The sequence below is a fragment of the Rhynchophorus ferrugineus genome, unplaced genomic scaffold (assembly GCF_030347505.1).
Source record: "Rhynchophorus ferrugineus isolate W39M unplaced genomic scaffold, kcgeb_rfMv2 rfM9, whole genome shotgun sequence".
Classification (NCBI taxonomy): domain Eukaryota; kingdom Metazoa; phylum Arthropoda; class Insecta; order Coleoptera; family Curculionidae; genus Rhynchophorus; species Rhynchophorus ferrugineus.
Window position 1 is genome coordinate 15,307,631 of NW_027472588.1, and position 13,901 is coordinate 15,321,531.

Genomic DNA, 13,901 nt, shown 5'->3' on the forward strand with positions numbered 1-13,901 from the left:
AACACGGAAATAAAATACTCAACAACTGAAATAGGATCATTGTCAATTGTTTGGAACACTAATCCTTTTATACCTTATATTTTTGGAGTAATATTTCAATCAGCCACCGATCACAGATCAGAAACAATCAAAATTTCGAAATACAAAGAAACATATTATTAAACTATTTTTAAAATTATTTGAGTTACAATCACAAAGTAATCATTATCGACGAATCTATTGTAGGCAAATTTAGATTATTTGCCTTGATACATTTTAGTTCAATTTATTCATTTATGTTCTTTTTGCTGATCGTTGCATAAAACCTATTTTTTTACTGTGAAATATGATAAATAATCCAAATGAAATCGAAGCGCCCTAAAAGTTTAAGTGTTAGAAAGCGGAAAAATGAAGAAAACGAAAATCAAAGTTTTAATACAATTCCTGCTACTATACAAAACTATATTTATATTGCTTAAAACTATATTATATTGGGATATTTTAGTATTTGCAAAATCTAATTAATAAAAAAATATATTTAGTATGTTTGTGAATCAGGTTAACGGATTGCAGAATTAAGATCAACGGCAAAATTTCAATATGTGGCAAATGTGTAAATCCCCCACTATACTATTTTCCCTATATGTAATTACTAATTTAACGTATCGGCAATGTAGCAGTGGATCTGACGTCATTTTGCCCTGGAATGACAGATTTTAAGTGGTGTTTGTATCCTCTAGTTTTAAAGCGTAGGTCGATGATTAGAAAGAGAGAACAATAACAAAATATGTTTGTGTTATTGTGTCATTTATAGACGTCAATATAGTTTCAATTTTTATCGTGTCATTTCTTAAGTCTTTGTAAATATTATTTTATCTTCAAAATAAATATAGTGCGTAACAATGCTTACTGACAAGGTAGAGTATACACCAAAAGACGAATGGTTAAAATTACTGGAAGATAACGATGTTGGACGAAGTAATATGAACAAACTTATAATGAATTATCTTGTTACAGGTACGTTTTTAAACTATTTAAATTATTTTATGATTATTCCTAAGCGAAGTGTGTTTTGTGTAGAAGGTTTCAAAGAGGCAGCCGAAAAGTTTCAGCAGGAGTCGGGAATAACTCCAACTGTAAATTTACATTCTCTAGATGATAGGATGCGAATCAGAGATGCTATTATTAATGGCAGAATTGAAGAAGCAACTACTCTGATTAACCAGTTACATTCAGAGTTACTTGATAATGATAGATACTTATATTTTCATCTACAAGTAAGATAGTATACTTGTTCATATGGTTCTTAAATTTGTTGATTTTTATAGCAACTCCATTTAATTGAATTAATAAAATCAAATAGGGTAGAGGAAGCTTTAGCTTTTGCACAGAATCATCTTAGTGAAGCTGGTGAGGAAGACCCAGGTGTTCTGAATGAAATTGAGAGAACTATTGCTTTGTTAGCATTTGAGGATCCGTCAAATAGTCCTTTTGCAGATCTTTTATCTCCTTCACATAGACAAAAGGTATTTACTTCACATCTAGTTCATGGAATAATAAAATGCTTTATATTTAAATAATTTATCATAGATTGCCAGTGATGTAAATGCTGCTATTTTGAAATTGGAAAATCAGGAACCTTCTTCTCCAAAAATATCAACACTTTTAAGACTTATTCTCTGGGCCCAAGAAAAACTAACCAAAAAGAATTTGAAGTACCCTAAAATGACGGACATGGTTAAAGCTAAAATTAGTGAATGATGATGTTCAATCCTATCAATTTATAGGAGGTTGGTGTATGGGAATGAGTATGAGGCGGCAGAATAGACATTAATAATATATTTATACTTGGGTGAACAAATTTCAACTGGTAATAAAACTTACCCCTTTATTTAAATTTTTTTTATTTGTATTTGGTGTGAAAATGTTATTTTATTGTTATTTTGTAAAAATGTTCATTACTACATGTTGTATTTCATGTTTTATTAATATATCACAACAGATATTAGAAATTTTGCAAAAAGTTTTTTAATCATTAGGGATAATGTCATTTTATCCAAAAATTTAATTGTTCCCTTTTATAGTTCAGTAATAATATTTTTGATTATATATCCTTTGAATACATAATAAAAGGTATTTATTTATGCTTTATTTCATTGTTTTACCAATTTGGTTAATTGTGTTTGAAGATTGGTGATTGTGTTTTGAGTTATTAATATTGTATTGAGCTTCTATTCTACTATTATTAAATACGATTCAATACAATATATTATTATGACATTGAATTTTAAGTATACAGTATTTCTATATCATTTTTATTCCAATTGAAAGAGAAAATTCTAAGCTTTTTAAATTCATTTATAATTTGTCATAGTTACCGACCATGTATGACGAATTGAACCCTTGTGTGTGTGTGGAAAACTTTAAAAAAGTTTGTCCTAAAATTTGAAAACCATTAAATATGTTCAAAACCTACAAAAGGTGAGTATTTAGAAGGTTTTGAGAGATAAAAACAATAGAACTTGATTAATATCTAACCATATTTGACAAATAGCTATGCATTATTGTTTTTGCAATATTTATTTATTTGATTTTAAATTTGCTACTAAAGTGTATTTAGTCTGTAATATCCAATAAATATGTATTATATGTAAATAGAAGTCTTAGCAAATTATGATATGTACATGTATGTAAAATAAAGTTACAAGTTTACTTTAGTTCAACTAATTTATTTATGAATATTAAAATAGAAAGACATATATGTATAAAAACATTAATAAAAAAATTACCAACCAAATACATATTCCATTGCTTTTGTAACAATACCAGTTGATTTTTGTGGAACACCCTGAGGAGAAACAACAGAGTTAGATGGCTGTGGTGATACAAAAGAATGCCTTAGAGATCGGGCTCTGATTGGAGACGTAAATATTGTAGTATTCTCTTTATTTTCTTTGTCATAATGTAATTGGACTCCAATCATGATGCTGTTATTTAAACATTTACCATTAAGGGAAAGAGATCTAGCCACTTCACTTAAATTATTGAATTTTACATGAACCCAATTTCCTTGTGATGGAATCCTTTTATCTACAATGACTCCACAGTTAGAAAGTTGTGAAAGCACCAAATTTAAAACACTAGGAGTGAATCCAAAAACTGTAATCCAGTGGGAGTCTATTTTTTCCAGTCTTGAATTATTGATGCTACGGCTAACATTTAAACTTTCATCAGGATGAATTCTTGAAATGCTTTCATTAAAAACCACAGTGTCATTATAGTGTGCTACTGTACTACTCAAAATTGGGCTATCTTTGGACTTCTTTGGACCATCAATTGTATCAAATAAACTAGTCTTAGGTGGACCTGCTTTTTCAATAACAGGAATATAAGGTGCTGGGCTGGCTGGAGTTGTACTTAGTGACTGATTAAAGAGTTTCTGTCGTAAACTCTTTACTTCGTTAATATTTGAATTTGATTTGAAACTGCTAGGGGTCCGATTTCTTCCCGGAGAGATGTTAGAATTTGGCGAAGCTGGTGGATTGTCACCGATTAAAAAACAGGGTAAAAAATTCGGATTGATTCCTGGGGACGTAGGGCTTGAAGGAGCACTTCCTAGTGTCATTGGTTCCATCTACAAAGTCTTGAAAATATATTTTATTCAAATGGAAAGAAACAAACTTACCGTTATATTTCAAAGTCTGGCCAGAAATGATTAACTTTGACAGAAAGAAAAGGTTAGAATATTTTTAAAAAAGAAGAACACATATTTATTAAGAAAATGCCTTATTTCTTGAATTTATTTAAAAATTAAGAACAAATCAATTGAAAAATATATATTATTTCATTATTAAATACATTCTCAGGGCAAATTGAAAGAATTCATCATTACCCATTATAAAATATTTGTATTACTAGTTGCATCTAGTACTGTAAATAATAGTTGCATTTTTCTTTGTTAACAACTTATAATATATTGTTATAAAATTAAATGAACTCACTAGCACACACTTTAAAGGAAATAAATTGCATTAGATAATATTTGAAAATTATTTCATGTGCCTGCGCATAAACACCAACACCTGCAGAGAAAAATAAATTGGGAGTTTTGCCGGCTCGTGTCAGTCGAGCGAAAATGGCGATTTTAAAGATGTTTTGTCGCGCTCGTCCTTTGTTAAACAACGATCTTTTGCTAATTTCTAAACATACTCCTTTAATTAATACTATCCCAATCAATAAAGTGAGTACTTTTTTATCGAAAATAACTGAGAACTTACCTGTCTGATCGTAAATAAAACAAATAATAATATTTTAAAACATTTTGGTCATATATTTCAGTATTGTTTTATTTGGCAACTTTAATAATAAGTTAAACAATTTCCTGTAATTGTAACTAAATTTAAAGGCTGGTTATTGAACATTGTTAAAATGAGAATAGAGTAGTAATACTAGTTGTAATTGAGGTTATGATACTGCGGATTTCTATATTTTAAATTTATTTACAGAAAAGTTTTATGTTAAATAAAAAAACATTCAACAAAATTCGAAGAGGAATGATATAACTTAATATTTCACAGATTAAGGGAAGTTTATGTCAGTTCCATACATTATTATTCGTTTATGAATAATTTAACACTGTATATCAGTGTACAATTGTCACAAATCAATGCTTGCCTTTTATTTTTACATTGACAAGGTAGGTTACAAAGTTAAATATTTGTTCTAGTTCGTGGAAGTTCAAGTTATTCGACAATTCAGGACTAATTTTTCGGTAAACTTAGTGACAAAGGAGAATAACAAGAACAAGGATGGAACACCCGCTGCAAGTTCCTCGGATAGTGATCTTACCGACGACGAATCAGACATAGAAGGTTAGTAATAATTTTGTATTTATACAATGTTACGCTAGCTAGGGGATGGGCTATTTTCACCCAGCGTTAAGATGTTGAAATTGATATATTTAGCAAAATCCTCAAAATATTTTTAACTGTGTTAAAAATATTGGGTCGACTGCCAATTTTTCGTTTTCGAAAATTTCTGAGAAAATCCAATAATCATCAAATTTAAGAACGACACTGAATTTAATGCATAATAAAAATATAATTGATCCATAGAGTAACTAATTTATTTAACAGTTGTGGAGATTAAAAGATGTGTGAGCTAGTTTCATTATTCCTGTGGTAATATACTGAATTAATTGTTAATTGATAAGATGCGTGATAGCATAGGTCGATATCACTGTTCTTTTTATAGACATGAAATAGTAATTTGTGGAATATATGTGAAAAATATCCACGATTGCCAATAAAATGTTTAATTAGCTAACATTTGAGTAAAAGTTGTTAAATTATTAGATATATATATATTTTATTGTACCATTTTTATTAAAAGAGTAATACCATTTTGATTTTAAGTATTGACATTTAAATTATGGTGACAATTTAATTAGTTGATTCATATTTTTACACCAGAAATATAAATTAGTGTTATGTGCTAAGAATATTGAACAAAAAATATTTGGTTGAAATTGTATATTGTCCAGACAGTGCAAGTATCTTTTTACAAGTCAAACAACTGCATATATATTTTTCCAATTAGGAATTATTCTGTAGTGGTGTGGTGAATAAAGTTCATTAATAGTGAAATTATAAAATCATTAACGAAATAACATTATTTATATACATATTCTTCATTTTTCGCTTTTAATTACACTGGTAATTTTTTGGAATTGAGTAAGAATTAGTCCAGTTAACAAATAATCTCTATAGACTTTTTAATTTAGAGCTTGATGAAGTAATTTAACAAGTGTATTGTTTTTTTTTGTTTTTACCTAAACTTAAGGAAACCGTTTCACGACTTGTGACAGGTTTTTTTACGAAAATTTTTCGAGTATATTTTTTAATTTTACATAATTTTAGTTAAATTTATTTTATTTTTGGATAAGGTTATGTACTTTATGTGTAAAGGTCCGCTAATATACATAAATATTCTTAGGGTTCGAACAATTTATTGATTCTTTAATCATAAATACCCATTGTCTTTAAAATATTTCTAAATCGATTTAAATTCATCAATTTCACCAAAATATTGAATGTTTAACGTTGCATTACAGGAGTAATGAAAATAACGTTTAGACTCATACACATGCTAAATATATTATATTATTATACTAAATACTAAATAGTCAAGGTGATAAGACGGAATCCCAACGATGATGTGTAATTAATATTAACAGTTTTGATTTCGGTTTTGTGCGTATAACATTGAAAGGACTCTGGTGAAAATGTAACTATTATGATATGGACGAAAGTAGTGCAAAGGTTTTTTTACAAGACCAAACAGTTGTAGATACATTTTTAAATATTCATTTTATCAAACTGCATATTCTTAACCAGTCTAGAGTGTTTTTTTTTAATAAAATAAATGACTATAATTACAGAATAAATATATCTATATGGTAGTTTCGCTTATATATTTATTTATTATATATTTTATATTTTGTGGTTAATGAGTCCATTGCTCCTGACATTTCGAGCCTTAGAATTCAAAAGCACACAAGTTCGTTAAATTTGTATTCTATAATTATTATACCCATTTTTGCATAAATACCTGAAGCTTCACCTCTACTATATTCAATTAATACAAGAATTAGAGCTCCAAGACACCAGTCAGGGGTTTGACTGCGTATACGAAAAATGTTAAGATGGTAATATAAAGATACAGATGCAAAGGTATTTGACAGGGCTACCAAAGTACCCATTTAACATAGTTGAACAAAATTATTAGGGACTCATATCCACAAAATCATTAGTTTTTTTACTTTATTTGATTGACACGAAATTTGATTGACACTTGTTGAAGGCTTGCATTTAATTAGTATTTTTCTTTGTATTTTGAGAATATATGGCTAGTAGTGAACAACAATGAATGTTCAGTGAGTTCAGTTAGATGCCCATTTTCTTCTGTTTAGTTGACAATCGAATTTTGTAGAAACATATACTAACTTCAAGCATATTTTTAATACTAAGCCAATTACAGTATATTGACTATAATTTTCTATATTATTGGGCAACCGAAAAAAGAACACAATTATTAGGGACTCACATATCTAATAAACAAAATAAATGAGGCCTAACATCAAATGATATCAACAGTTTTATTTATCTCGAGATTACGTTAATTACACATAATTAAAGGTACTTAAAATGGTAAATACTTACTTTACAATTATGAATAAATTACCGATATTCAAGCTATACTGACAGGCAACATTTTTCTGCATTGGAACGAAAATACAACAAATCTTAATCAAGCCCTAGACTAACATTTAGTTAAAATTAGTTCCAATTACCTTCCTTTCTGACCATTTGGTATTATCATTAAACGTGATTCCACATTGACCGTCAGTCTACTAGAAAGATCCAAAAATACTTTCATAATCTACCTAACATCCTGGGTATCTCTCTGAGATCTTGAACAAATATTTCTACGATATCACAGGGATTTTTATTGTCCGAACCTTCACGTTGCCACTTATATGCGTAATAGTCTGCACAGCACATGTTTCTGTAGTCTATTCATTTTTAGATTGTCACACAAAAATACATCTCCATTAGATCCAAAAATCTAAAAATTGGACTCCACAGGATATTTTTCCAGTTTTTTTTTGTTCAATGTTAGTCTCGTTTTTTTTGTTGTTTGCTAGTAATTGTTCCTTTACAGTTGTAGGAGCAGTAAAACATCGGTCTCATTTTGATAATATTACATCAAGTTTATGTTCTTGCTTTGTTGAAGATTTGGGATGGCAGACCTATTCCGGTCTCGATTTCCTCCAGTAGCTTGTTTTCGTATAAGAGTATAATATACACCTTTACATGAACATCTTACTTGAGTTTTCCTGCAATTTGGCGCGTACAATATTTTCCTGAGTCAAACTACAGATAATACAAACCATTACATGAACGTCATAAAGTACACTGAACTCTAAACTAATGGTTTTTAATAGTGTAAACCCATATTTTGTTCACTATAAAAGCAATGACTAAAACCACCAATTCTATGAAATCAACACTTGGCGGTTTAGTAACATTTGTGATCATAAAACACGTGTGCCAGTTTTTGCACAATAAGGGACAATTGATAATGTGTTGTAATTGTGTTGATTATATTGTTTTACAATAATCACGGTAGTAAAAACAATGGACTCCAATACCAACATGTTTGTTTAAAGGATTATTACTTATTATTTTATGTATTATTTTATTTACTATTATTTTATGTATTATTTTATTTACGTATTTATTTTATGTCAATTACAAATAGAGTGTGTTTCCAAACTTCTGAACGGTTGTGTATGTGAACCATATTATTTCTTAAATAATACATCCCCAAATTCCTTACTTTATAATATAATTTATTTATAAATATTATATAAATAAATTGATATTCCTTCAAATTCATTCAGTTATTACGCCTAGCATTCGCAAGGATAATTATTTTTAGTGATAATATTGCAATTTTATTAAAAGTACCATTACAAACCGATAATATATTCCTATATTACCTTCTATGAGTATTATGTTTATATAAATAATTTATTACTTAATTGGTTAATTTATGGTATTATGAAGTTAAATATAAGATTGTCTGTTATCACGTGAAACTTAACCATTGTTATATTTTGATACATCAATGTGTGTGTGTATTAGTCATTGTTATTGGTGCTTTTATATCTGTATACTGTAAACTTTCACATCCATTTGGCAGTTGTGTTGAAATATCTACGAAAATATTTTAAAATCGTATTTAGCATTTATTATTTTTATTTTTATAAAATGTCATTCGCATAAACGAGATAAGTAATAAATATCTACGCGTCCACCTAAATATATGAATTGCGTGTTTTTATGTAACGTATCATTAATTTTGTTTGTATACAGTAATTGTGTTTAAAACGTTTAGTATTCCAAATCCAGTTCCAAATTCCAGTAGTCTTCGGAAACGGAAACTAATCTATTGTAATCTACGTTTGTTGACGATGTACTATCATGTTGGTTCACAGCAACTTCTTCTTTGGTAAAAGTATATTATAAGAAGTATCTTTTGGTAGCCTTATACATCGAATTGCAATGTTTGGTGTTCTAAAACTTTTTTAATGATTTTTAATGAATTTTTAGTGATTTTATGGCTTAAATGACGATACTGTCGCCCTAATTATGTAGTTTCCCAAGGTCAATCTGTCTGCTTTTCTTGATAAGTAAGTTGGTTTCAATTAATTGAATTCATTCCAAAGGAAACAGCCATATGGATATCAAAATACTACCCACTGCGCTAGTATTAAACACGTAGCATTTTAAAATAAAATATTTGAATTAATTTTAGAACTATTTTATTTTACAGAAAATGGTGACTTATTGGATCGAAATCAGCTTTTATATAACAAAGGTGTATTAAATCGGTTATCTGTTACCTCAAGTGCTGAAAAAATATATTGAATATATGTTAATTTTACTACACTTGTTGTCTGCCTTTCAATAAAAACCATCTTTCAATAAAAATCATCTCTTCCCCATCCAACTTCCCACCTTGGGCTTTTAAAGCCTACTTTATCAATACCTCCTTATAAAAATCACTGTCCCTTTTTCACAAGATCCAAACTATAAAAACTTCTTTCCCAATACCCGTAGTATAATTATATATATACTCTTCTTATTCGTCAAGCGCCCCAATCAAGGCTCAATAATTTCTGCAGAACTGTTTGTCATGCGTCAGGCCCCACAATTATGCTAATAATGCTAATTCTCACAGACTCATATAGCTCCCTCGAATGCTTTTTGGATCATATATATGATCATTCTTTGGTCTACTGTGACCTCCTGTGCTCCATACTGTGTACTGTTGTTTAACGATTGTGTGGTTTTATCCCTTTGAATAATGTGCTCATGCCTACAGCCCTTCTGCTCCCTTTCCCAAGACTTTCATAAAATTTATCTACAGGATTGTTGGGGCCTTGAAGATAGGACTAATAAGCTTCACAATGTTAAGAATGACCTCTATCCACTCTAACACAGCGAAGCTGAATAGACTGAGAGGCCATTGTCATTTTACTGCGAATTCTGCACCTAAACTTTTATCTCGGTTTGTCACCTACTGGGCGACTGTTTCTTTCGTGTTTCTTACATACAGTTTTATATTATATACAATTTCAGACTAACTGCCTTTGGGTTAAAAAGATCGGTTACTTTTATAGGATTTTACGTCTACGGCATCAGCGTTAATTCTTTATATTAATTATCGACGAGTTATTGTTCATGAATTGGCCGTTCACCCTGAACTTCAAGCTTCTGTCCAAATTCCAGACTATGTTAGTTAAGAGCAACTTCAGTCTGCCTTTGGTGGTTTTACACCTGGAATGCTTGTGCTGGAAATTCACCGAATAGAAGCATTTTTCAAAGTATGGATGTTTCCTAATTGTAATATTTTTGGCTAGTGGTCTTTGAGAGTCTCACCTTCAATCCATTTTTTGTGACCTTACAGCTTCAGTTTTGATACTTTTGCTGCACCAAGAATAGTTCGACCAACTTCGGAACTATTGCCAATCCAACGTCAACCTATCTTCTTTTCTTGATACTTAAGTAGGTAAATTTAATGAATTCAAAAGAGAACAGTCGTTTGATCTCATCAGAGTCCTAACGACTGGGCCAGTTATGAAATGTGAAAGGGAACACAAAAACTATTAATTTACTTCAAAATAATATTTTATGTTAGGGAAAGAAGAGATGAATTGTTGAATGGCGATAGAAACCGACACTGAGGGTTTAAATCTACTTGAAAACAGACCAAAACTATCTCACTGGTTATAGCATTCAGTCTTAAACATATGGCGGCGATTAATTTCATATGACGCAGTCCATAGCAGGGATCTAGCAGTTGCGCGATGTAGTGTGTAAGTGATGTATTTCTTGACCGTTCTATCTGGTTGCATTGACTTATAAAAGGCAGTAATTTCTCCTACCTATCATCAAGTATGTCCAATTACTACCTACAACTAATTCAATTCATCAAAAACTATTTCGTTTCACGGAAAGAACTTGCACGGGAATACAAAACGATACTGAAGGTTAAAATGTCCAGACGTCCCATTCATCCCACTATTCAGTCCTAACATAAACACACAGTTTCGTTCCTTTGATATACAGGATTGTGTTAGGTGCGCGATATAACAAATATTCATTGCATATGCATTCATACACCTTCGTGTATACGCACAACTGCCGTTTTCTATAGTCCTTTAGGGTAAATGATTTGGCTCGGTGAATGGAGGTAAAACGAAATGAATCAGTGGTGTTTACATTATGTGACCGTTATTTATTGGCAATATAAAAAATGTGGAAAATACAAAATAGATAAAACGGATGGCAGCGGTGTTACCTGGAGACGAGGCTTGGGCAGTCGATGGTGGCACGTCTAAACCAAACGATGATCGGTTACTGAATCATTCGAAATACCCTTCAATAACTTCCGAGATACACGTCTCGGGGCTGCCAGCTATTCGTTATCGTGTTGTAGTTGTCGGTGCTGGCACCCCGCCCGTGTTCAAAATCTGGGATTATATTTCTGGGTACTTTGTAGACTGTTATTCCACTATGTAAAATTCGACATGCCTCAAGGTCGCTACAGTCCCTTTAATAAAACAACCGATGTACGTCATAGATGACGTCGAATATACTGCCAAATGCAGTTTGTAGAAATGTAAATGTCTTTTCAGGCTCGGAGCGGATTCATCCTTCTTTCTTTTCAGGCTCGGAGCGGATTCATCCTTCTTATTGTATCTTAGTTGTAAAGAGATATCGGTCTACAAAATTCTTGAAAACGTTATAATTAGAGATTATAAACCGGCAAACGTTGTATACCAAAACTCCACTTTGATGCGGCAACATTGCGACACGTTGTACATTTTGATGACGTGGCGAAATGACGACCATTCTTCAAAAGCGACAAATAGGAATATATATTTCAAATGATCATTTTATATCCTAGCATACTCTATATAAAATACCCTATATTTTATCGTTGATTATGAATATAATTATACCAATTAACTTGCCATCGGCGTTGAAAATCCAAACAAATTTGATGTATTTTACATAATTAAGGGAAAAATTTCCCTTTTAAATAACCCTCATGAATATTCGAAATTTCCAGATTGAACTAAAAGTTTAATTTACGTCGGAACATATTTGAATATTTATATTTTGTTTGGATATTTTGTTTATTGACCATGTGAAATTCCAAAATTTCTTCCTCTAATCATTTAATACTGGTTTAACCACTATAAGTATTACAAAGTGTCATAATGATAATTGTTTATGCAAGTTAATTAATTAAAAAGTGTTATGTTAGTATATTAAAACTTCTATCTCAAAATAAGTTTTCATTACAAATAATTACCCTTTTCACAATTACATATTTAACATCACGTTAGACAAAAAGCACGTTAGAACCAAAATAAAACAGCTATACTGGTTAGTCGCAAGATACTCTCAACTTGATCTAAAATCAAAGAGGTTGATCTATAAGACAATTATAAAGCTAACTGGGACCTATGGGGTGCAAATATGGGGTTGCACTAAAAATTCAAATGAACTAGTTGTACAACGCTGTCAAAGCAAGGTTCTTCGATTAATTACCAATGTCTATTGCTACGTAACCAACGAAAAACTGCACGATGACCTGGTAATCAAATGGATTTGCGAATGTATCCAAGATTTCGCCTTGAAACAACGCGGATGTCAGGAGATTGAAGCGAACCAAACCATACGAACTTATATAAAGTGTATACCTTTAGTGCAAACTATAGCTATAAGTTATTATAATTTTATTATTGAGGAATACATATTGATGTATTTTCTCGTACTCGTCTTGCTCGTGAATTAATCCAAGTATAAATGAGAAGTAGTAATACATTAATTTATAATTAAGATTGTACTAAGCGTATCTAATAAAGATGTTATAAAAAATTTACATATTTTCCCAATATTGTCAAAGCAATTAAATTTTTTTTTGTTTATTTTAATTTTTCACATTACACTTGAATTAAAAATTAGTCAATTAATATGAGTCACTAAAAGTCCTTAACCAAAAATTAACCTTTAAAATAATAAAATGCGTACACTCTCACTAATTAACGTTTTGGGAAATTGAAATCATTAGGCGGGAGCAACTAGTCAATTAAAAAATATAATATAAAAATAAATATATCTATTTATCTTTTCCGTCATTTTCCTTTTTCATATTTGTTTAGCGCCATCAATTTAATAGGATCTATCAGAATTCTGTCTTTTTGTTTTCTTATGCTGAAAGCAAACTTTAATAAGTCGCCTGTTAAAATTCTGTTCACCTGTTTTACTCAAAAGTATATAGCGCAACTTGTTATTACTTTTAATATTTTATCTGAAAGATCATTAGTATAGAATGTCAATATTTAGAGCCCTCATGTTCATGCTCTTCACAATTACCTAAAGGCCAATGAGATGAAAAAAATGAAGTTATGTTGAGAGCTTCAAATGATTTCTAAAACATACTAGCCGAGGATGTATAATGAAATGAACCCCTCAAGGTAGCTATTAAATTGATGACACTTTAACAAATTTGTTCTAACTTGGACAATACATTTTACACCAAAATTCCTCGTGTATTGAATATCGGTTAATCCTCTCTTAATAGATTTGCATTCAGGAGCTATTGTTTTATTGAAGCTGCAACTATTGATCCAAGAAAAAAAGTATCAATCAGGTCAACTACGAATGACGTCAAGGCTGTCACGTCACTGTCACATTACTAGTGAGCTAATTAAATGTCTTCACAGTAAAATAATTCTGTTACAGGTGCCTATAATGGAGATTTAAGTTGACCAATCAAAT

The 13,901-nt window shown here is 30.3% G+C and overlaps 3 protein-coding genes across 4 annotated transcripts in view; 2 read left to right on the forward strand and 1 right to left on the reverse strand.

Annotated features, from left to right (window-relative positions):
• Window positions 1–779: 779 nt before the first annotated feature.
• On the forward strand, window positions 780–2,123 carry Hou (GID complex subunit 8 homolog protein Houki). The gene is made up of 4 exons (XM_076413372.1): window positions 780–996; window positions 1,060–1,256; window positions 1,308–1,505; window positions 1,570–2,123. The coding sequence occupies exons 1-4, from the start codon at window positions 882–884 to the stop codon at window positions 1,738–1,740; spliced, it is 681 nt and encodes a 226-aa protein (XP_076269487.1). The 5' UTR covers window positions 780–881; the 3' UTR covers window positions 1,741–2,123.
• A 564-nt stretch (window positions 2,124–2,687) lies between these two features.
• Window positions 2,688–3,805, reverse strand: Nup35 (nucleoporin 35). Its single transcript, XM_076413371.1, has 2 exons — window positions 3,665–3,805; window positions 2,688–3,613 (listed from the first exon to the last, which is right to left on the reverse strand). Exon 2 carries the CDS (start codon window positions 3,611–3,613, stop codon window positions 2,765–2,767), a length of 849 nt encoding a protein of 282 aa, XP_076269486.1. The 5' UTR covers window positions 3,665–3,805; the 3' UTR covers window positions 2,688–2,764.
• A 226-nt stretch (window positions 3,806–4,031) lies between these two features.
• Window positions 4,032–13,901, forward strand: part of MCU (Mitochondrial calcium uniporter) — a 204,944-nt gene continuing 195,074 nt past the window's right edge. The window contains exons 1-2 of one of the 2 annotated variants that reach the window (XM_076413368.1): window positions 4,032–4,219; window positions 4,706–4,850. In XM_076413368.1, the coding sequence (XP_076269483.1) occupies window positions 4,115–4,219; window positions 4,706–4,850 (250 nt within the window). In that variant the 5' untranslated portion in view covers window positions 4,032–4,114. The remainder of the gene's footprint in view (window positions 4,220–4,705; window positions 4,851–13,901) is intronic. The other variant, XM_076413366.1, reaches the window with a different exon arrangement.